Source organism: Penicillium coprophilum (assembly GCF_028826855.1).
Source record: "Penicillium coprophilum strain IBT 35676 chromosome Unknown utg000004l_segment0_segment0, whole genome shotgun sequence".
Classification (NCBI taxonomy): Eukaryota; Fungi; Ascomycota; class Eurotiomycetes; order Eurotiales; family Aspergillaceae; genus Penicillium; species Penicillium coprophilum.
The window spans coordinates 2,500,913-2,515,193 of NW_026622723.1; the positions used below are offsets into that span (position 1 = coordinate 2,500,913).

The 14,281-nt window shown below is 47.6% G+C and overlaps 4 protein-coding genes across 4 annotated transcripts; 2 read left to right on the forward strand and 2 right to left on the reverse strand.

Moving 5' to 3' along the window:
• Positions 1-627: 627 nt before the first annotated feature.
• On the forward strand, positions 628-2,229 carry N7500_005373 (allantoate permease family MFS transporter; the record flags this gene model as incomplete). Its single annotated transcript, XM_056676518.1, has 2 exons — positions 628-986; positions 1,041-2,229. 2 exons carry the CDS (start codon positions 628-630, stop codon positions 2,227-2,229), a joined length of 1,548 nt encoding a protein of 515 aa, XP_056531518.1.
• An 857-nt stretch (positions 2,230-3,086) lies between these two features.
• On the reverse strand, positions 3,087-7,351 carry N7500_005374 (uncharacterized protein; the record flags this gene model as incomplete). Its single annotated transcript, XM_056676519.1, has 8 exons — positions 3,087-3,907; positions 3,962-4,163; positions 4,216-4,494; positions 4,547-4,653; positions 4,712-5,805; positions 5,861-7,022; positions 7,071-7,256; positions 7,309-7,351. The coding sequence occupies 8 exons, from the start codon at positions 7,349-7,351 to the stop codon at positions 3,087-3,089; spliced, it is 3,894 nt and encodes a 1,297-aa protein (XP_056531519.1).
• Positions 7,352-7,785: 434 nt separating this feature from the next.
• N7500_005375 (flavin-containing monooxygenase) lies at positions 7,786-9,880 on the forward strand (the record flags this gene model as incomplete). Its single annotated transcript, XM_056676520.1, has 7 exons — positions 7,786-8,099; positions 8,162-8,374; positions 8,424-8,581; positions 8,635-8,730; positions 8,790-8,926; positions 8,990-9,356; positions 9,414-9,880. The coding sequence occupies 7 exons, from the start codon at positions 7,786-7,788 to the stop codon at positions 9,878-9,880; spliced, it is 1,752 nt and encodes a 583-aa protein (XP_056531520.1).
• A 1,034-nt stretch (positions 9,881-10,914) lies between these two features.
• On the reverse strand, positions 10,915-14,057 carry N7500_005376 (uncharacterized protein; the record flags this gene model as incomplete). Its single annotated transcript, XM_056676521.1, has 4 exons — positions 10,915-11,675; positions 11,746-12,688; positions 12,741-13,154; positions 13,221-14,057. The coding sequence occupies 4 exons, from the start codon at positions 14,055-14,057 to the stop codon at positions 10,915-10,917; spliced, it is 2,955 nt and encodes a 984-aa protein (XP_056531521.1).
• Between the last annotated feature and the right edge of the window lie 224 nt (positions 14,058-14,281).

Below are 14,281 nucleotides of genomic sequence, written 5' to 3' on the forward strand. Positions count from 1 at the left end.
ACTCCCTTTACTATCTTCCAATCCTAGGGCTCCCATCCTTTCGAACTCTGGATATGGATTTGGTCTTTGGCAAACATGTTTTCCGACATGTGGCTTGAGGGTTTGATACAGAATATCTCTGATTGTTTGTTAGGCACATTCAAGCGCAGAAATTGTATTTCTGAGAAGGCGAGCTGACATTTGTATAGAGGAATATCATATCTATATGGCAGCGGGAGTTCTAGGGTATCGATCGCGGGACTCAACGGGTCGAATATCCGGTAAATGGCTGGATGCATACATCGGGGATTCAAGCGATAGGATTACTGGAATATGACAGGTCTCAGGTGTAAAATTGAGATAGCAAATCCCAATCCCAATCCCCATTGCTATCGGACCAGAACAGATAAGCCGCCGGTTGGAAACCTCGGGAATCTGATAAGGCCCGTCCACACAAGATGGAGCTCCACCAGGAAAATGTCCACCTCCACAAATTCCGGGGTACAGCTTGGAGCTTGGCTACTTCCCTATAGGCTGCTCAATGCTCTACCGATAGCCCAGTATCAGACCGGGGGAATTTAAAGAGGAAGACATGGCTTCGTGATTCTGGCATTGAAGCGTTGTACAGGCATGATTTGAGACAACACCATGTCGAACGATATAAAGCTATCCGAGGTTCCGTCAAAGCGTGATACAGAGCAGGCGGTCATGGATATACAGGATGGAGATCTAAAGCAGCAGGAGGTCCGGGGTCTCGACCCTGCTCTCCAGTTCATGAACGCAGAGGAGGTTGAATATACACCCGACGAGGCTAAGAAGGTTCTGTCCAAACTCGATCGATTCCTCATGCCCTTGCTCTGTTGGGTCTACTTGATTCAGTTTGCCGACAAAACGTCATTGAACTATGCCTCGCTGATGGGCATTCGGGAAGATACTCATTTGGCCCCTGATTCGCAGCAATACAGCTGGGTCTCGAGTATCTTCTATGCTGGATATATCCTTTGGGAGTAAGCCTGCTCTCCTGCTGTTGTTGGCTGTACGTTGCTAATGTCTATCCTCAGATTTCCCACCACGTATCTGCTTCGTCGTCTGCCCCTGGGCAAATACACCTCAATCAATATCGTGCTCTGGGGTATTGCACTCGTCTGCCACGCAGCCACTCATAATTATGCGAGCCTACTGTGTGTCCGTTTTTTCCTAGGCGCATTTGAAGCAACAGTAACGCCAGCCTTTGTCTTGTTTACTTCTTGCTGGTACAAACAAGAGGAGCAAGCCAGACGCATGGGCTTTTGGCTCAGTTGCAACGGATTGGCCCAAGTACTTATTGGGCCCATTGCCTACGGCCTGGCGGGTGTGCACGGGACTTCCATCGCCGTGTGGAAAATTCTCTTCTTGGTATTTGGCCTGCCCACTGTCCTAACGGGTATATTGTATCTTTGGTACATGCCAGACAACCAAATCCAGGCCCGGTTCTTGAACCACCGCGAGAAGCTCATTGCCATTGATCGCATTCGGAGCAATTTCCAAGGAATCGGTAACAAAAAATGGAAATGGCCTCAGTTTTTCGAAGCATTCCGCGACCCGCGGACCTATCTCTACGTGCTATTTTCGCTGTTGATGAACATTCCTAACGGAGGAATCACGACTTTTGGCTCTATCATCATCAGCTCATTTGGATTTTCTGACCGCATGTCTCTTATTTTGAACATGCCAATGGGCGTCGTGGACATTATTTGTAAACTTGGATTGACCTATCTGTCTGATCGGTTCTTTGATCGCACCCTGTTTGCCATATTCGCCATTCTGATTCCTATGATCGGCGGTATTATGATGACTGTGATTCCTCTTCATGCCAAAGCCGCTTTGCTAATAGGATATTATTTGATCGGTGCCGCTGGAACTGCCTGGTGTCTCGTGATGGTGATGATTTCAAATAACACTCTAGGGTATACCAAGAAAGCAACAGTGAATGGCCTCCAGATCGTGGCCTATGCAGCCGGAAACTGGATTGGTCCCCAAACATTCCGCTCAACCCAATCGCCTGAATATTTCGATGGCAAGCTGATGGTCGCCATCATGTACGCTTTGGCAGCGATCACCTTGGTAGTCGTTCGGGTGATCAACATCGTGGAAAACAAGAGACGTGACCGGAAGGCTATTGAGGATCCTGACACTGCACATGCTACACCTGGCTCTGAATTCTTGGATTTGACAGACTTCGAGCAGCCAGCCTTTCGCTATGTGCTGTGAATTTTTACGCTCGGACAGGGTTTGTGGTACGTTTGTCATCTTTCATTCGAGTGTTTCCTGTCTGAAGTCAGGCATCCAAGGTGGGAAATCTGTATCTAATCACGACTTATCATAACGGGACCTCGGATTATAAGATACTGCTGAGATAGCCCAACTTTCAACCTGCGTAGCTGTTACTTGCACTCAACATATTATTGCAATCGCCTGTAAACAAAATCTTTCAATAAGCCAGGTAGCCTTTATCTCTTGTAACAGCCTATCCTTCGGTCTGAATCCCATGGGACGGAACCTGAGTTCGAATGCCAAAATATATATTGACAAATGGGCTGTGTGTATAATAACAACCAAAATAGAATTGTAGCGCAAGATCTCTGGCATGAACATTATAGACTCACAAGGAATAATATCTGACAGAATGGACACGACATACAGTGAGTCAAGGGAATTATGGATCATAGTGGTTAGCGATGATTCCCTCTTAGTGGCTAACTAGTTAGCTATTGACTGTTGAATGTGTGGTACCCTGCATATTCAGGCCAGTCTACGCTAGCCCTAATTCAATCCGGGCTGTTTCCACTGCTGGACCTGACAGCGTAATGCATAATGCAGGTCTTGGATTTTTCTTCAGATATGTAATTCAGAGTTTCTGTTTGAGTGCATTGGAATTCTTGTTGCCTTCACTCCTGCTGTTTCTTCTACAACCCCCGTCGTTGTGTTTTATGAATCGGGCTTTGGCTTTCGCTTAGTTGGAGCCCGACTGGGTGGAACTATATCGAATATTGTTTGGCAAGGCTGGATATAACGATGACATTGTTTATAAAAATAAGAAATAGAATGTGTCTTAACTGCGTAAAGTCTTACACCTCCTCTGCCAAGCTCCGATTGGCGGCCACACTACCGTTGGCAATAGGAACAAACGACGGCATGACAATTGACTGGTCCACGCTTGATTTCTTTGGCGCCCCAGGAACTCCGTATCCTCCGCCCCCAGGGGTTTCAATGACAAATCGGTCTCCGGATTGGACACGGATCGAGTTTTTGCCACCAACGGAGATATGCCGGCCAGTTTTGGTGATCCATGTGTTCTTTCCGCGCTTACCATCATCGCCGCCTGCCATACCGTAAGGCGCAAAGCTGCGGCGCTCGGAAAGAATGGACACGGACATCGGCAATCGCAGCTCAACATCTCGAATGACACCTTCTCCTCCAGGATACATCCCGGCACCACCACTCCCATCGCGGAGGCAGAAACGACGAAGAATCACCGGATACCGGCGTTCCAGTGATTCAGGGTCGGTTATACGTGTATTGGTCATGTTGGTATGCACGCCGCTTGTGCCAGCCCAGCCCGGGCCTCCGCCACTCCCACCAGCGATGGTTTCATAGTATCCAAACCCATTCTCCCCATCATTGCCGAAGGTAAAATTGTTCATGCACCCTTGGCTAGCAGCACATAACTTGAAGCTCTTGAAAATCACGTCCACGATACGTTGCGAAGTCAATACATTACCCGCGCATACTGCGGCTTCGAAGCTCGGTCGCAATAATGACTTGTCAGGGATGATAATCTGCACAGGTTTGATGCAGCCTTGGTTGAGGGGAATGTCAGAGTTGACCATACAGCGCAACGCAAAGATGACTGCCGAGTTGCAGATTGCAATTGGGGCATTCCAGTTCCCTACAGTCAATCAATTATTGGAATTCCTGTGGTGAGTCCTCGGAATAAACATACCATAAACCTCTGGACCGGTTCCTGTAAAGTCAAAAATAGCGGAACCATCCGACGGGTCAATGGTCACTTTGAGCATGATTGGTGTCCCATCGTCCATGTAGTCGATGGCAGACATCTCTTCTCCATTGTGATCATGGGCGAGACGCTTCAAGAGATTGCGAACGGCAAGCTCAGCCGAGTCTTGAATGGCGCGCATATACATCTGTCTCAGTTAGTCTAATAACTCGTAGAATTGCCTCATCCATAGTAATTACCCGAACCACATCCATAGAATATTCCTCAATTAATTGTCGCACGAGACGGATGCCACAGTGGTTTGCAGCAACCTGTGCTTTCAAATCGGTGACATTATCTTGAAAACATCGGGATCCACTGGAGCCTGGAAAACGCGCAGGTTCTACGCACAACCTACGATGAAGCTCTTCCTCGTCGAAATGGCCAGCGCGCACCAGCAGGTATGAATCGAAGACTGCACCCTCTTCAGATAGAAGCTTTGACAGGGGTGGCATTGAGCCAGGAAGAATGCCTCCGACCTACGGACAGTGTGTTAGTCTATGGATTATTCGGGGCTTGAAGAGAACTTACGTCGGCGTGGTGACCACGCGAAGCAGCCCAAAATATAATATCTTTTCCATCGGAGTCAAAGACAGGGGTAATGACCGTGAGGTCAGGAAGATGAACGCCTCCGTATGCTTCATGATAATAGGTTAGCTACCGGAATCATTTTCATGTTCTATCGGAGATCCTTACCTGGTGTATTGGAGAGTAACACATCGCCATCCTGCAACTTACCTTGCCACTCGACAATCTGCGATCTGACTGCAAAGGCCATACTCCCAATCATGGCAGGCACATGGGGTGCGTTGGCAACCAAGTCCCCTTCGGGTGTAAAGATTGCACACGTGAAATCCAACCGCTCTTTAATATTAGCACTTATGCTGACGTTTTGCAAAACACGTCCCATTTGCTCTGCAATGCCAAAGAATCGATGGCGGAAAATGGAAAGCTGAACTGGATCGATGACATCTGCGCTCGTCATTTTCGGCCCTGAAGATCCCACTTCAAGGACCAGTACATCTTGTCTCAGTGTCGCCTTTGAGTGTGGGCTGACCAAGATCGTCTGGGTTTTGTCAATCACGAGGGCAGGTCCTGAGATCTGGCACCCATCGCTCAAATGATCAAAATGGTACACCGGTGTGTCCACCCATCCCATTGGACTAAAGTAAGTAGACTCCCATGATATAGGAACAGGCGCCACTGATCCAGAAATGAATTTGGGATACGAATCCAGTGGTTTGACCGACGACTCAGAGAACACACTGGAGCCAATTGCGCGAACGCGAATAGTATCAACATACAATGCACGGTTGGTAGGAGTGAATCCAAATTGCTGATGATGGGCTTTGATAAATTCTTCCCGAGGGTCCCCAGAGGTCTCCAGAGAAACCATGATTGAAGTCTCGCTACCATCGTATCTCATGTTCAAGAAGCGGCGGGTCTGAACAATGTTGAATGGCTTCATGGTTTCATTGCCTCGGGCGATGTTTGTGAGGATGTCTACCTCGCTGTATATTGTTTCGCACGTAGAGTCATCAAAGGCTTTTGCGCATACCCGCTCTTCCTCGTGCACGAGATCTGCCAATCCGATTCCATAGGCAGAGAGAATAGAGGAGTACTTATGGATCAACACTCTCTGAATTCCCAGGGCTTCGGCGATAGCGCAGGCATGCTGACCCCCTGCACCACCAAACGACGCGAGATGATGTTTTGCAACATCATGACCCTTGGCTTCGGTCAAACTTCGAATGGGACCGCACATTGCCGAGTTGGCTACCTGGAGGAAACTGCATGGAACCTCTCAGTGACCGAAACCGATGTGTGGATTTGGATATTACTCACCCATCGGCAACCTCTGCCCAACTTAGTGATTTACCCGTTTCTTTGTTGATAGCTTGGGTGAGATCTTTGAACTTGGCTAAAACAACCTCTCTGTCCAATGATTCATTCTCATTGATGCCAAATACCGAGGGAAATTGCTCTGGAATCAACCGCCCTAGTGCCAAATTTGCATCGGTCACAGTCAAAGGACCTCCTTTACGGTAGCAGGCTGGCCCAGGATTGGAGGTGGCACTTTCAGGCCCAACTGACATGAGTCCATCTTTCCAAGCCAGTATACTTCCTCCGCCGGCCGCGATAGTATTCACATTCAATTGTGGGGCTTGGATCGCGATTCCAGCAGTCGTTGTCTCAAATATGTGATCCAATTCGCCGTCGTATCGACTGACATCGGTGCTAGTGCCTCCCATGTCAAATCCAACGACGGGAATCTGATCTTCAGCGTCAAAACAAGTTTGAGAGAAGCCAATCACACCTCCTGCCGGTCCGGAGAGAATAGAATGCAGCCCAGAAAGCTTTGACGAGGGGACCAATCCACCGTCTGACTGCATGAACTCCAATCGCGTCCCGGACTGGTCAATATTAGGAAAATTCTTCGAGAATTGTTGCAAATATTGCTCGATGTTTGGAGTCAGGTATGCGTCAACCACCGTGGAATTTCCACGAGGGACAAGCTTTGGTCGTGGGGAGGTTTGATGCGAGAGAGAGATGTATTTGAACCCAATCTCGAGCCCCAATTCGCGAACCTGCAACTCATGAGCCGGGAAGATGTAGGAATGCATGAGGCACACCGCTAATGAGCGGAAGCCCTTGTCATATATTTCTTGCAGATAGGTCCGAGTACTTGTCAAGTCGATAGGCTTCAGCACTTGAACAACTTCACCAGAGGTACCGGTGATCGACTCGACTGGCTCTGGGGATTGCAGCTTCATATTTCGGAGATTTGAGTCGCTGCATGTCGCAACTGTAACACGCTCTTTGACTTCAAAGACGTCCGAGTACAGCGGCTTTGCTCGTCGAATTGACAGATCGAACATGTATGGTCGGCTCTGGTTGCCAATATACAAGATGTCCTTGAAACCTTCAGTGACAAGTAAGGCTGTCCGCTCGCCTTTGCGCTCGAGTAGCGCATTAGTCGCAACCGTTGTGCCCATTCGGATCCATTCTGTTTGATCAGTAAAATAATTACACATTGTTTTCGGCGATCACTTACCAACATCTTCAAGATCTAGTTCAGAGCCCCGTGGAATTGAAGTTTTATAGTGTATCTCCAAAACTCGACGAATTGCCTCAGTTGGGGCATCGGCATAATTCTTTGGGTCGACGGATAAGATCTTCACGAGAATATCGTCTCCGTTAATCACTTTACAAATACAATCGGTGAAGGTTCCTCCGCGATCTGTTTGTACTAGTCAATACTAGATCAGGACATCTGAGGAGTCGATACTCACCAATGGAAATGCGTAATGGCTTCTTGATGGTACCCTCAGGCATGTTGGAATGATTACAGACTCGGTAGAGTAAAACAGAATTGGTGAAGGCACGGGGTGATCGTCTCTATTAGAGATATTAGGTAGCTTATCAATCAAGTACAAGTCCATGACTACAAGAGTTGGACTCCATAGATTGACGATCATCCACTTCGCGCATCTCTCCGTAGTGGAGATGGTGGAGAGGGAAGAGCCCTAAATGATAAGAAGTGGTGGAGTGGTGGAGCTCCACCGATACAGAGCTACAAAGAAGCACGACTCGACAGATTGTCACGGATTGTCCACCTGCTCTGAGTATTGAGGCAGAAAATGCACTGAAATGTGTGCTTACAGAAAGAGTCTCATAAATGCATCGATCCCGCGCCCTTGCATCGCCGTGATTCAATGAAAGCAACCTGATCATCTTTTTATTGACTACTCTTCCTACTTCCACCAAGAATGGGATCTATCGGTAACTATCATGAGCTTACGTCTAATGGAGGTGGTAATGGGGTTAAACCTTATGAAATCGTGGAGAGGCCAAGCCGATACCGTCGTAAAATCCGCATCATCGTGATCGGAGCTGGCGCAAGCGGGTTGAACTTTGCCCATGACATTGACACAAGCCCATTAGATACTGAGCTAGTTCTTTATGAGAAGAACCCAGAGATAGGAGGCACTTGGTATGAGAACCGCTACCCTGGGTGTGGATGTGACATACCCTCCGTCAACTATCAGTTCTCATGGGCTCCCTCTCCAGACTGGACGTCTTTGTAAGTGTAATCACCCGTCTTGTCAGAACCAAGGAATGGACACCATACTCAACAGTTGGTAGTTACTCGGGTGCACCGGAAATCTTGAAATATTTCAAGGAGGTTGCCGAAAAGTTTGGGCTTCGGAAATACATTCGCCTGGAACACAAGCTGGTAGGCGCATTTTGGGACGAGCAGGATCAACAGTGGCATGTAAAAATTCAAAGAGGAGATAATCCCGAAGATGTCTTTGAGGACAAAGGTCACATATTGATCAACGCTGGTGGTGTACTGAAGTGAGTCTCAATTATCCGATTATAACATGATAAGACTGACGTACTCCAGCAAATGGAAATGGCCTGATATCAAGGGCCTGGAATCTTTCCAGGGACCTAGACTTCATAGCGCACACTGGGATGATAGCGTTCAATTGCAGGGGAAGCGTGTGGCAGTTATCGGCTCAGGCTCCTCTGCAGTGCAAATCGTCCCGAGCATTCAACCAAGTGAGTTTCGCCGATCAAAGCACGAACAAAGAATCTATTAACAGCCAATACAGAGGTATCATCACTCAAATGCTTCATTCGCAGTGCCTCATGGGTGACTGCCGGTTTTGGCCAACGATTTGCAGGAAAGGGAGGATCCAATTTCAAATGTAAGGCTTCCCTCACGTATGTCGCATCAACTCTCCATCTGAAATATTGACATAAACAGATAATGAGAAGCAAAAAGACATATTAAAGAACGATCCTCAGAAATATTTGGCATATCGCAAGAAGATTGAGTCTGAGCTCAACTCTCGTTTCCGATTCATTCTCAATGGATCCGAGGAGCAAGCAAATGCGCGAGCTGTGAGATTCTAGCCCTGATTCAATACACTCCTGGCCGTTTCCTGACAAGGTGAATCCCTTTAGTTCGCGGAGAAAGATATGCGGTCCAAACTTGCCGATCGTCCAGAAATCGCCGACGCGATTGTTCCGAAGGACTTTGCAGTGGGCTGCCGAAGGCCTACACCAGGAAATGGATATCTTGAGGCGCTCTGCAGTGATAACACTTCCGTTGTCAGTCAATCAATTGAAGAGATTACCCCTAAGGGCATCAAAACTGCAGACGGGGTTGAGCATGAGGTCGATGTTATTGTATGTGCCACCGGCTTTGATGTCAGCTGGCGGCCATCGTACCCGACAATCGGCCGGAAATCGCGCAGTCTGAGTGAAGAATGGAGAGATATTCCGAGGAGTTATCTTTCCATCTCAGTTCCACACTTCCCCAATTATCTCAGTGAGCCCCTGTTCACTCTCAGCAATAAAGTGTTGGCAACTAATTTCGTTTCAATAGTCTTCAACGGTCCATTTGGCCCCTATGGCCATGGAAGTTTCCTTCCAATCACGGAGACCCTATCAAAACACTTCCTCCAGATTCTCGAGAAAATGTCATCGGAAGGTGTGACATCCTTTGAACCTAAAGCTGAGGCGGTTGCGGATTTCTTTGAGCACCACCGAAATTTCATGCCTCGTACCGCTTGGACATCTCCATGTCGCTCATGGTTCAAGCAGGGAACGGTCGATGGCGAGGTAATGATGTGGCCGGGGTCGAGAATTCATTTCTTTGAAACCATGAAACAACCCCGTTGGGAAGATTACAACCTCAATTATACGACCTCCAATCGGTTTGGCTATCTTGGCAACGGCTTCGCTGCACGCGAGTTTGACGGGAGCGACCTGTCGTGGTATCTTGGTACGATTGATGGGAATGAAAAAGCACATTTGCCCGACGAGGACTTTGAGGAGTTCATGGTTCAGTGATCTGGGGAACAGATAGACGAAACCTATTCTCTCTTGATTCAATCAGGCTGAAGACTGGAGAGAGAGAAAGAGAGTTGTATCTTGGAGACGAATTCCTCGAATTGTTTGTTTGTTACATGTATCGATCCGATTCCCGGGTTAGGCCCTGATCTCCCAGGTAGCGCTCCTCAAAGCCCACAAAGCCCATAGCCCAACCCAACCCACAAATGGGCCGGGCTTTGGGCCCGAGTCCGGGCCCATTGAGCCCACTTAGCACCAAACAATGCAAATATTTTGAAACATTGATTACCCCATGTTTGAGCCCCGTAATGAACACTTATTTTGCAGTAATATATTTAATTTATGAATACTAAGTCAAACTCTTATATCACGTTAAAATATACGAGAAAACGTTACTTGAGACTAATTGAAATTACTAAGGTTTGTCAAGAAGTGGTGGTACTCCCATACTGATCTAGAATAGATGTCTGGTATCAAAATATCAATATTAAGCATTTCTCGCGATATCTCGACCTTTACGGGTTAAGCTTCTCCTAGAATTAATATATAAATTGAAATCGCTATGTTGAGCTTATATACTGAATTTTAGACTCTAAAGAATGAGGAGGAGGCTAGGATACAGCGATGATAACCCGACGGTTTAGAAGCGCCAAGACCCCATTCATGGGCTTTGCGGAGCGCTACTCCCAGGCATACACACATACACACACACACACACACACACAGATCTCAACATTTTTGAATGAAACACACATTGACATCATTACCTTTTCAATCAAATGAGTTATTCACATCGATGGTATGAATTCTGGTATATTCAAGTGTTTCCCGATCAACCTTTTACATGTCTTTCTCTAGATCTTTCTACTTTGCTTTCGTCTGTCGCCCAGTGGGCTATTCGAAACTCCAGTTACAGAAAAACGTTTGTGTGATGTACCAAGACGGTTCGAAGTCTAGATTTGTAAGCAGCAAATGATACGCAACAATTCTTTATATCAGGTTCACGATTGTCTTTATAACTCAAGCACAATAGTCTATCGTAGTGCCCACTGCTCGACTACAGCGGCCAAGCTATCTTCATCTCCAACATTGCCTGGAAAAATGATCAATGGCACCTCAGTCCATTTAACATCCCGCCCTCCTTGGTCTTGAGACTTTAGATCTTCTTCACTCTGGCACCACCAGACGGGAACACCAGGCGCCGCCTGGCCCAGCACTCTTGCGCGTTTTATTCCTATACCAGCTGTCGCTGCATCAGATGATGTCACGCCTCCCTTCGCTAGCACATATCGAGGGCAAATGCTCAAGTGGCGAACAATGTGTACCAAAGCATTGGCGGCCAAGTTGTTGATGTCCAAATTCGTTATTCTTTGTGGAGTTTCGGGTGCCCAAGAAGTGACAGAATCTAGTGTCACAAGGTCTCGACTGGTCATCACCAGCACATCTTTGCCATTTTTAAGGTCCTCAGACGCACGCGCAACAATGTTTTGCAACGCGGGTGAATGACGGAGCATTGTGGGAATGTGGGGATATTGCTGGAGCTCGATCAATAAGGCTTGCACTTCCACGGTGAGAGCTGTTAGATTGCCCCCTGATCTTTGGATCAATGCTTCGACCTGCGTGGTAGACTTGGGAACATAAGAGCCCGCTATAATTAGGCCTCCGGTGTGTCTCACGGGTGTGAAAGTCGGGATCTGGCTCGGTAAAATGACCGGTTTGACTGGGATCCCGAGGCGACTAGATACAAAGCTTGCCCCTGTTCGATAGGCAAAACGGAGTCTGTGCTTTTTGCGTACTTTGAGTAATAAGTCAGTTTGGAAGAACTATGCGCTGTGAACGAACCAGAAAAGAACAAGGATGGTTACCTTCCAATAAAGCCTGACTGAATATAAGCATATCCTCCATCTGGACTGCGTTCACGATCAGGATTCCACTTTTGGGCACACGAAGCAATTTTTGCTCAACTGCAGAGACTCCTCCGAGTCTGATATCATCCAATGTGACAGACAGTATATCCTTGCTGGAAAAACGCGATCCTGCCTTTTCACGAACCCACTCTCTGAGATTTGAGGATCTGTAGCCAAAGGTTCTATCTTTAGCAAACGGAGTTCTCGCAGCTGGGACCAGGGTATCTCGGTCGCCCACATATTGTACGTCATCGATGGTGTAGCGAGCACCTGGCCCAAAGAACGGCGCAAGAATCCATGCATCGGGAGGGCCAATCGTATCAATATGCGATTCAACTTCTTCCAGGAAATGACCACGCAATGTAGAGTCTCCCCGAAGAACAACCTCGAACTGTTTACCAGTCATAGTAGCCGCCCGAGAAACATTTTGCAGTATCTCACTAACTAGCGTGCGAGCTTCGTTGGGAGGCAAAGAGCGACTGTTGGTCAAAATGAAAAAGCCTTCACTCTCTGATTGGAACTCTGAGGCCAGAAGATCAACATCCCACATGGTAAGGACATTGATGTCATGGCACGTCTGCGTTCCTGTTGGGTCATCATCAAGAACAACGAGCTTGAAGTCCTGCTCAGCCCGTAAATGATCTTGAATATTACGTAGAAGGGTTTCTGCGTTGGGTTCAAGTTTCGGCAATTTTGAGTACAATTCCGAGAGGGAGATAGGGTCGTATTCGGTGATGGTCAAGGGCTCGACTAAGAGACTTGATGTTGTCCAAAGCTTGACGAGCGTTGTTTGGCCTTCCTCGCCCAGGCCATAGGCCACAGCCTGTTGTAACAGCTGGAATATAGTGGCTGTAAGCTGAAGAGGATAATTATGCATTTGAGCAAGGGTTATCACTTCTTTCTGTCGAGTTGGTTAGTGGCGTCAATCGAAGCTTTGGAGAGGAAAGACCTACCAGCTTGTTCCGTGTCTGTATGATGGTGTATCCAGATGACAGGTCGCCAGCTAAGATCATTGAGGTTATTTCTTTGAAGGACTCGCTAGCACCAGCAGCATTTGAAATGATTGATGTGAGAGCGTTGATCGAAAGACCGAGTTTCTCTCCGAGGGCCAGAGCTTCAACCGCTGCGAGGGTGTGAACAGTCTCCAGTAACTGACAAATCAATTCGGATGCGTGCACATTATCAGAGTTCTGGAAATGTTTCGCTTCCGAGACCAGAGATGGAGTTTGTGCTAGGAAAAGTCGAACAAGACTAGCATCGTCGTCTTTTCCATATCCCATCCGCGCGGCATACTGATAAAGTCGTTCTGTCGCAGACGCAATATAAAGAGGAAAGTTCTGAAGAAGACCTTCCGAGGTCACAATTCGCTGATGACGATGTCAGTGAAAGCAATTCAATACTTGCCTAAGTGACAATGGGGACATGATGTTTACCATATCCTTAACAAAGATACTGATAGCAGAATGTGGCGTCCAGTCGTTGGATAGCATATGAGGTACTCGATTCTCAAACATCCAACTACACGCTGGGCCTTTCAAAATGGCCTCATAAACTTCCTTTGTATTCACTCCCAAGGTTGCAGATAGCCCCATTGCCTCTGCAGAGACAGCAATATGAACACCAGCAAGGTGTTGGTTGATAAGTTTGACCTTGTTCGCAGCACCTAGTCCTCCATCAATCTCATACAGGTTCTCGCTCATTGACTTCAAAATTGGCTGGGCCGTTTTCAAAACGCCTGTCGGGCCCGATGACAGGATAGTCAGCATCCCTCGAGCAGCGCGTATGGTTCCACCAGACACGGGACAATCCAACACCTGTACATCTGGTCTTTGGAAGACATGGTGAATGCGGCCCAAAATCTCCACCGGAAACCCTGGTGCAACAGTTGAGCACAATATGACAACCGCGTTCTGTGTGAGGCCAAAAACTGCGCCCGCTGAGTCGGCAAAAAATGCATCCTCGGTTTGCATAGAGTTTGCAACCATGCAGATAACAAATGAGGCTTCTTGGACGCATTTTTTTGGACTATCAGCCGCCTCACCACCCATGGCAAGCAGTTTCTCTAGAGCCATGGGGTTAACATCGAACCCGGTCACAGCGAAACCGTCTTCGAGCAAGTGTACGGCCATTCCCATCCCCATGGCACCCAATCCGATGAAAGCAACCTTTGGCTTAGCAGCCATTCTCGTCACAAGTTCAATATGTATATTCGGGGTGTGTTGATGTCGAATCGGAGGATAGGTAAACAGAACAGTGAGGGCATGCGACATCCACTGTCCTATTTAGACCAAATGAAGCGACGAAACCTGTAATTTTCCCTGTCAACAAGTTCGGGGAAATTGGCTTCCTGTGATAAGTATTCCATTATCGCAGCTATATTCAAGTCACTGAATCTAATTGCGCAAGGTAGAGGCCGTTGGCAAAATGAGCTCCACCACTCCACCACTCCACCAGTGTCCCCTCCACTCTCTCGCGTCAGTTCATGTCCGTTTAT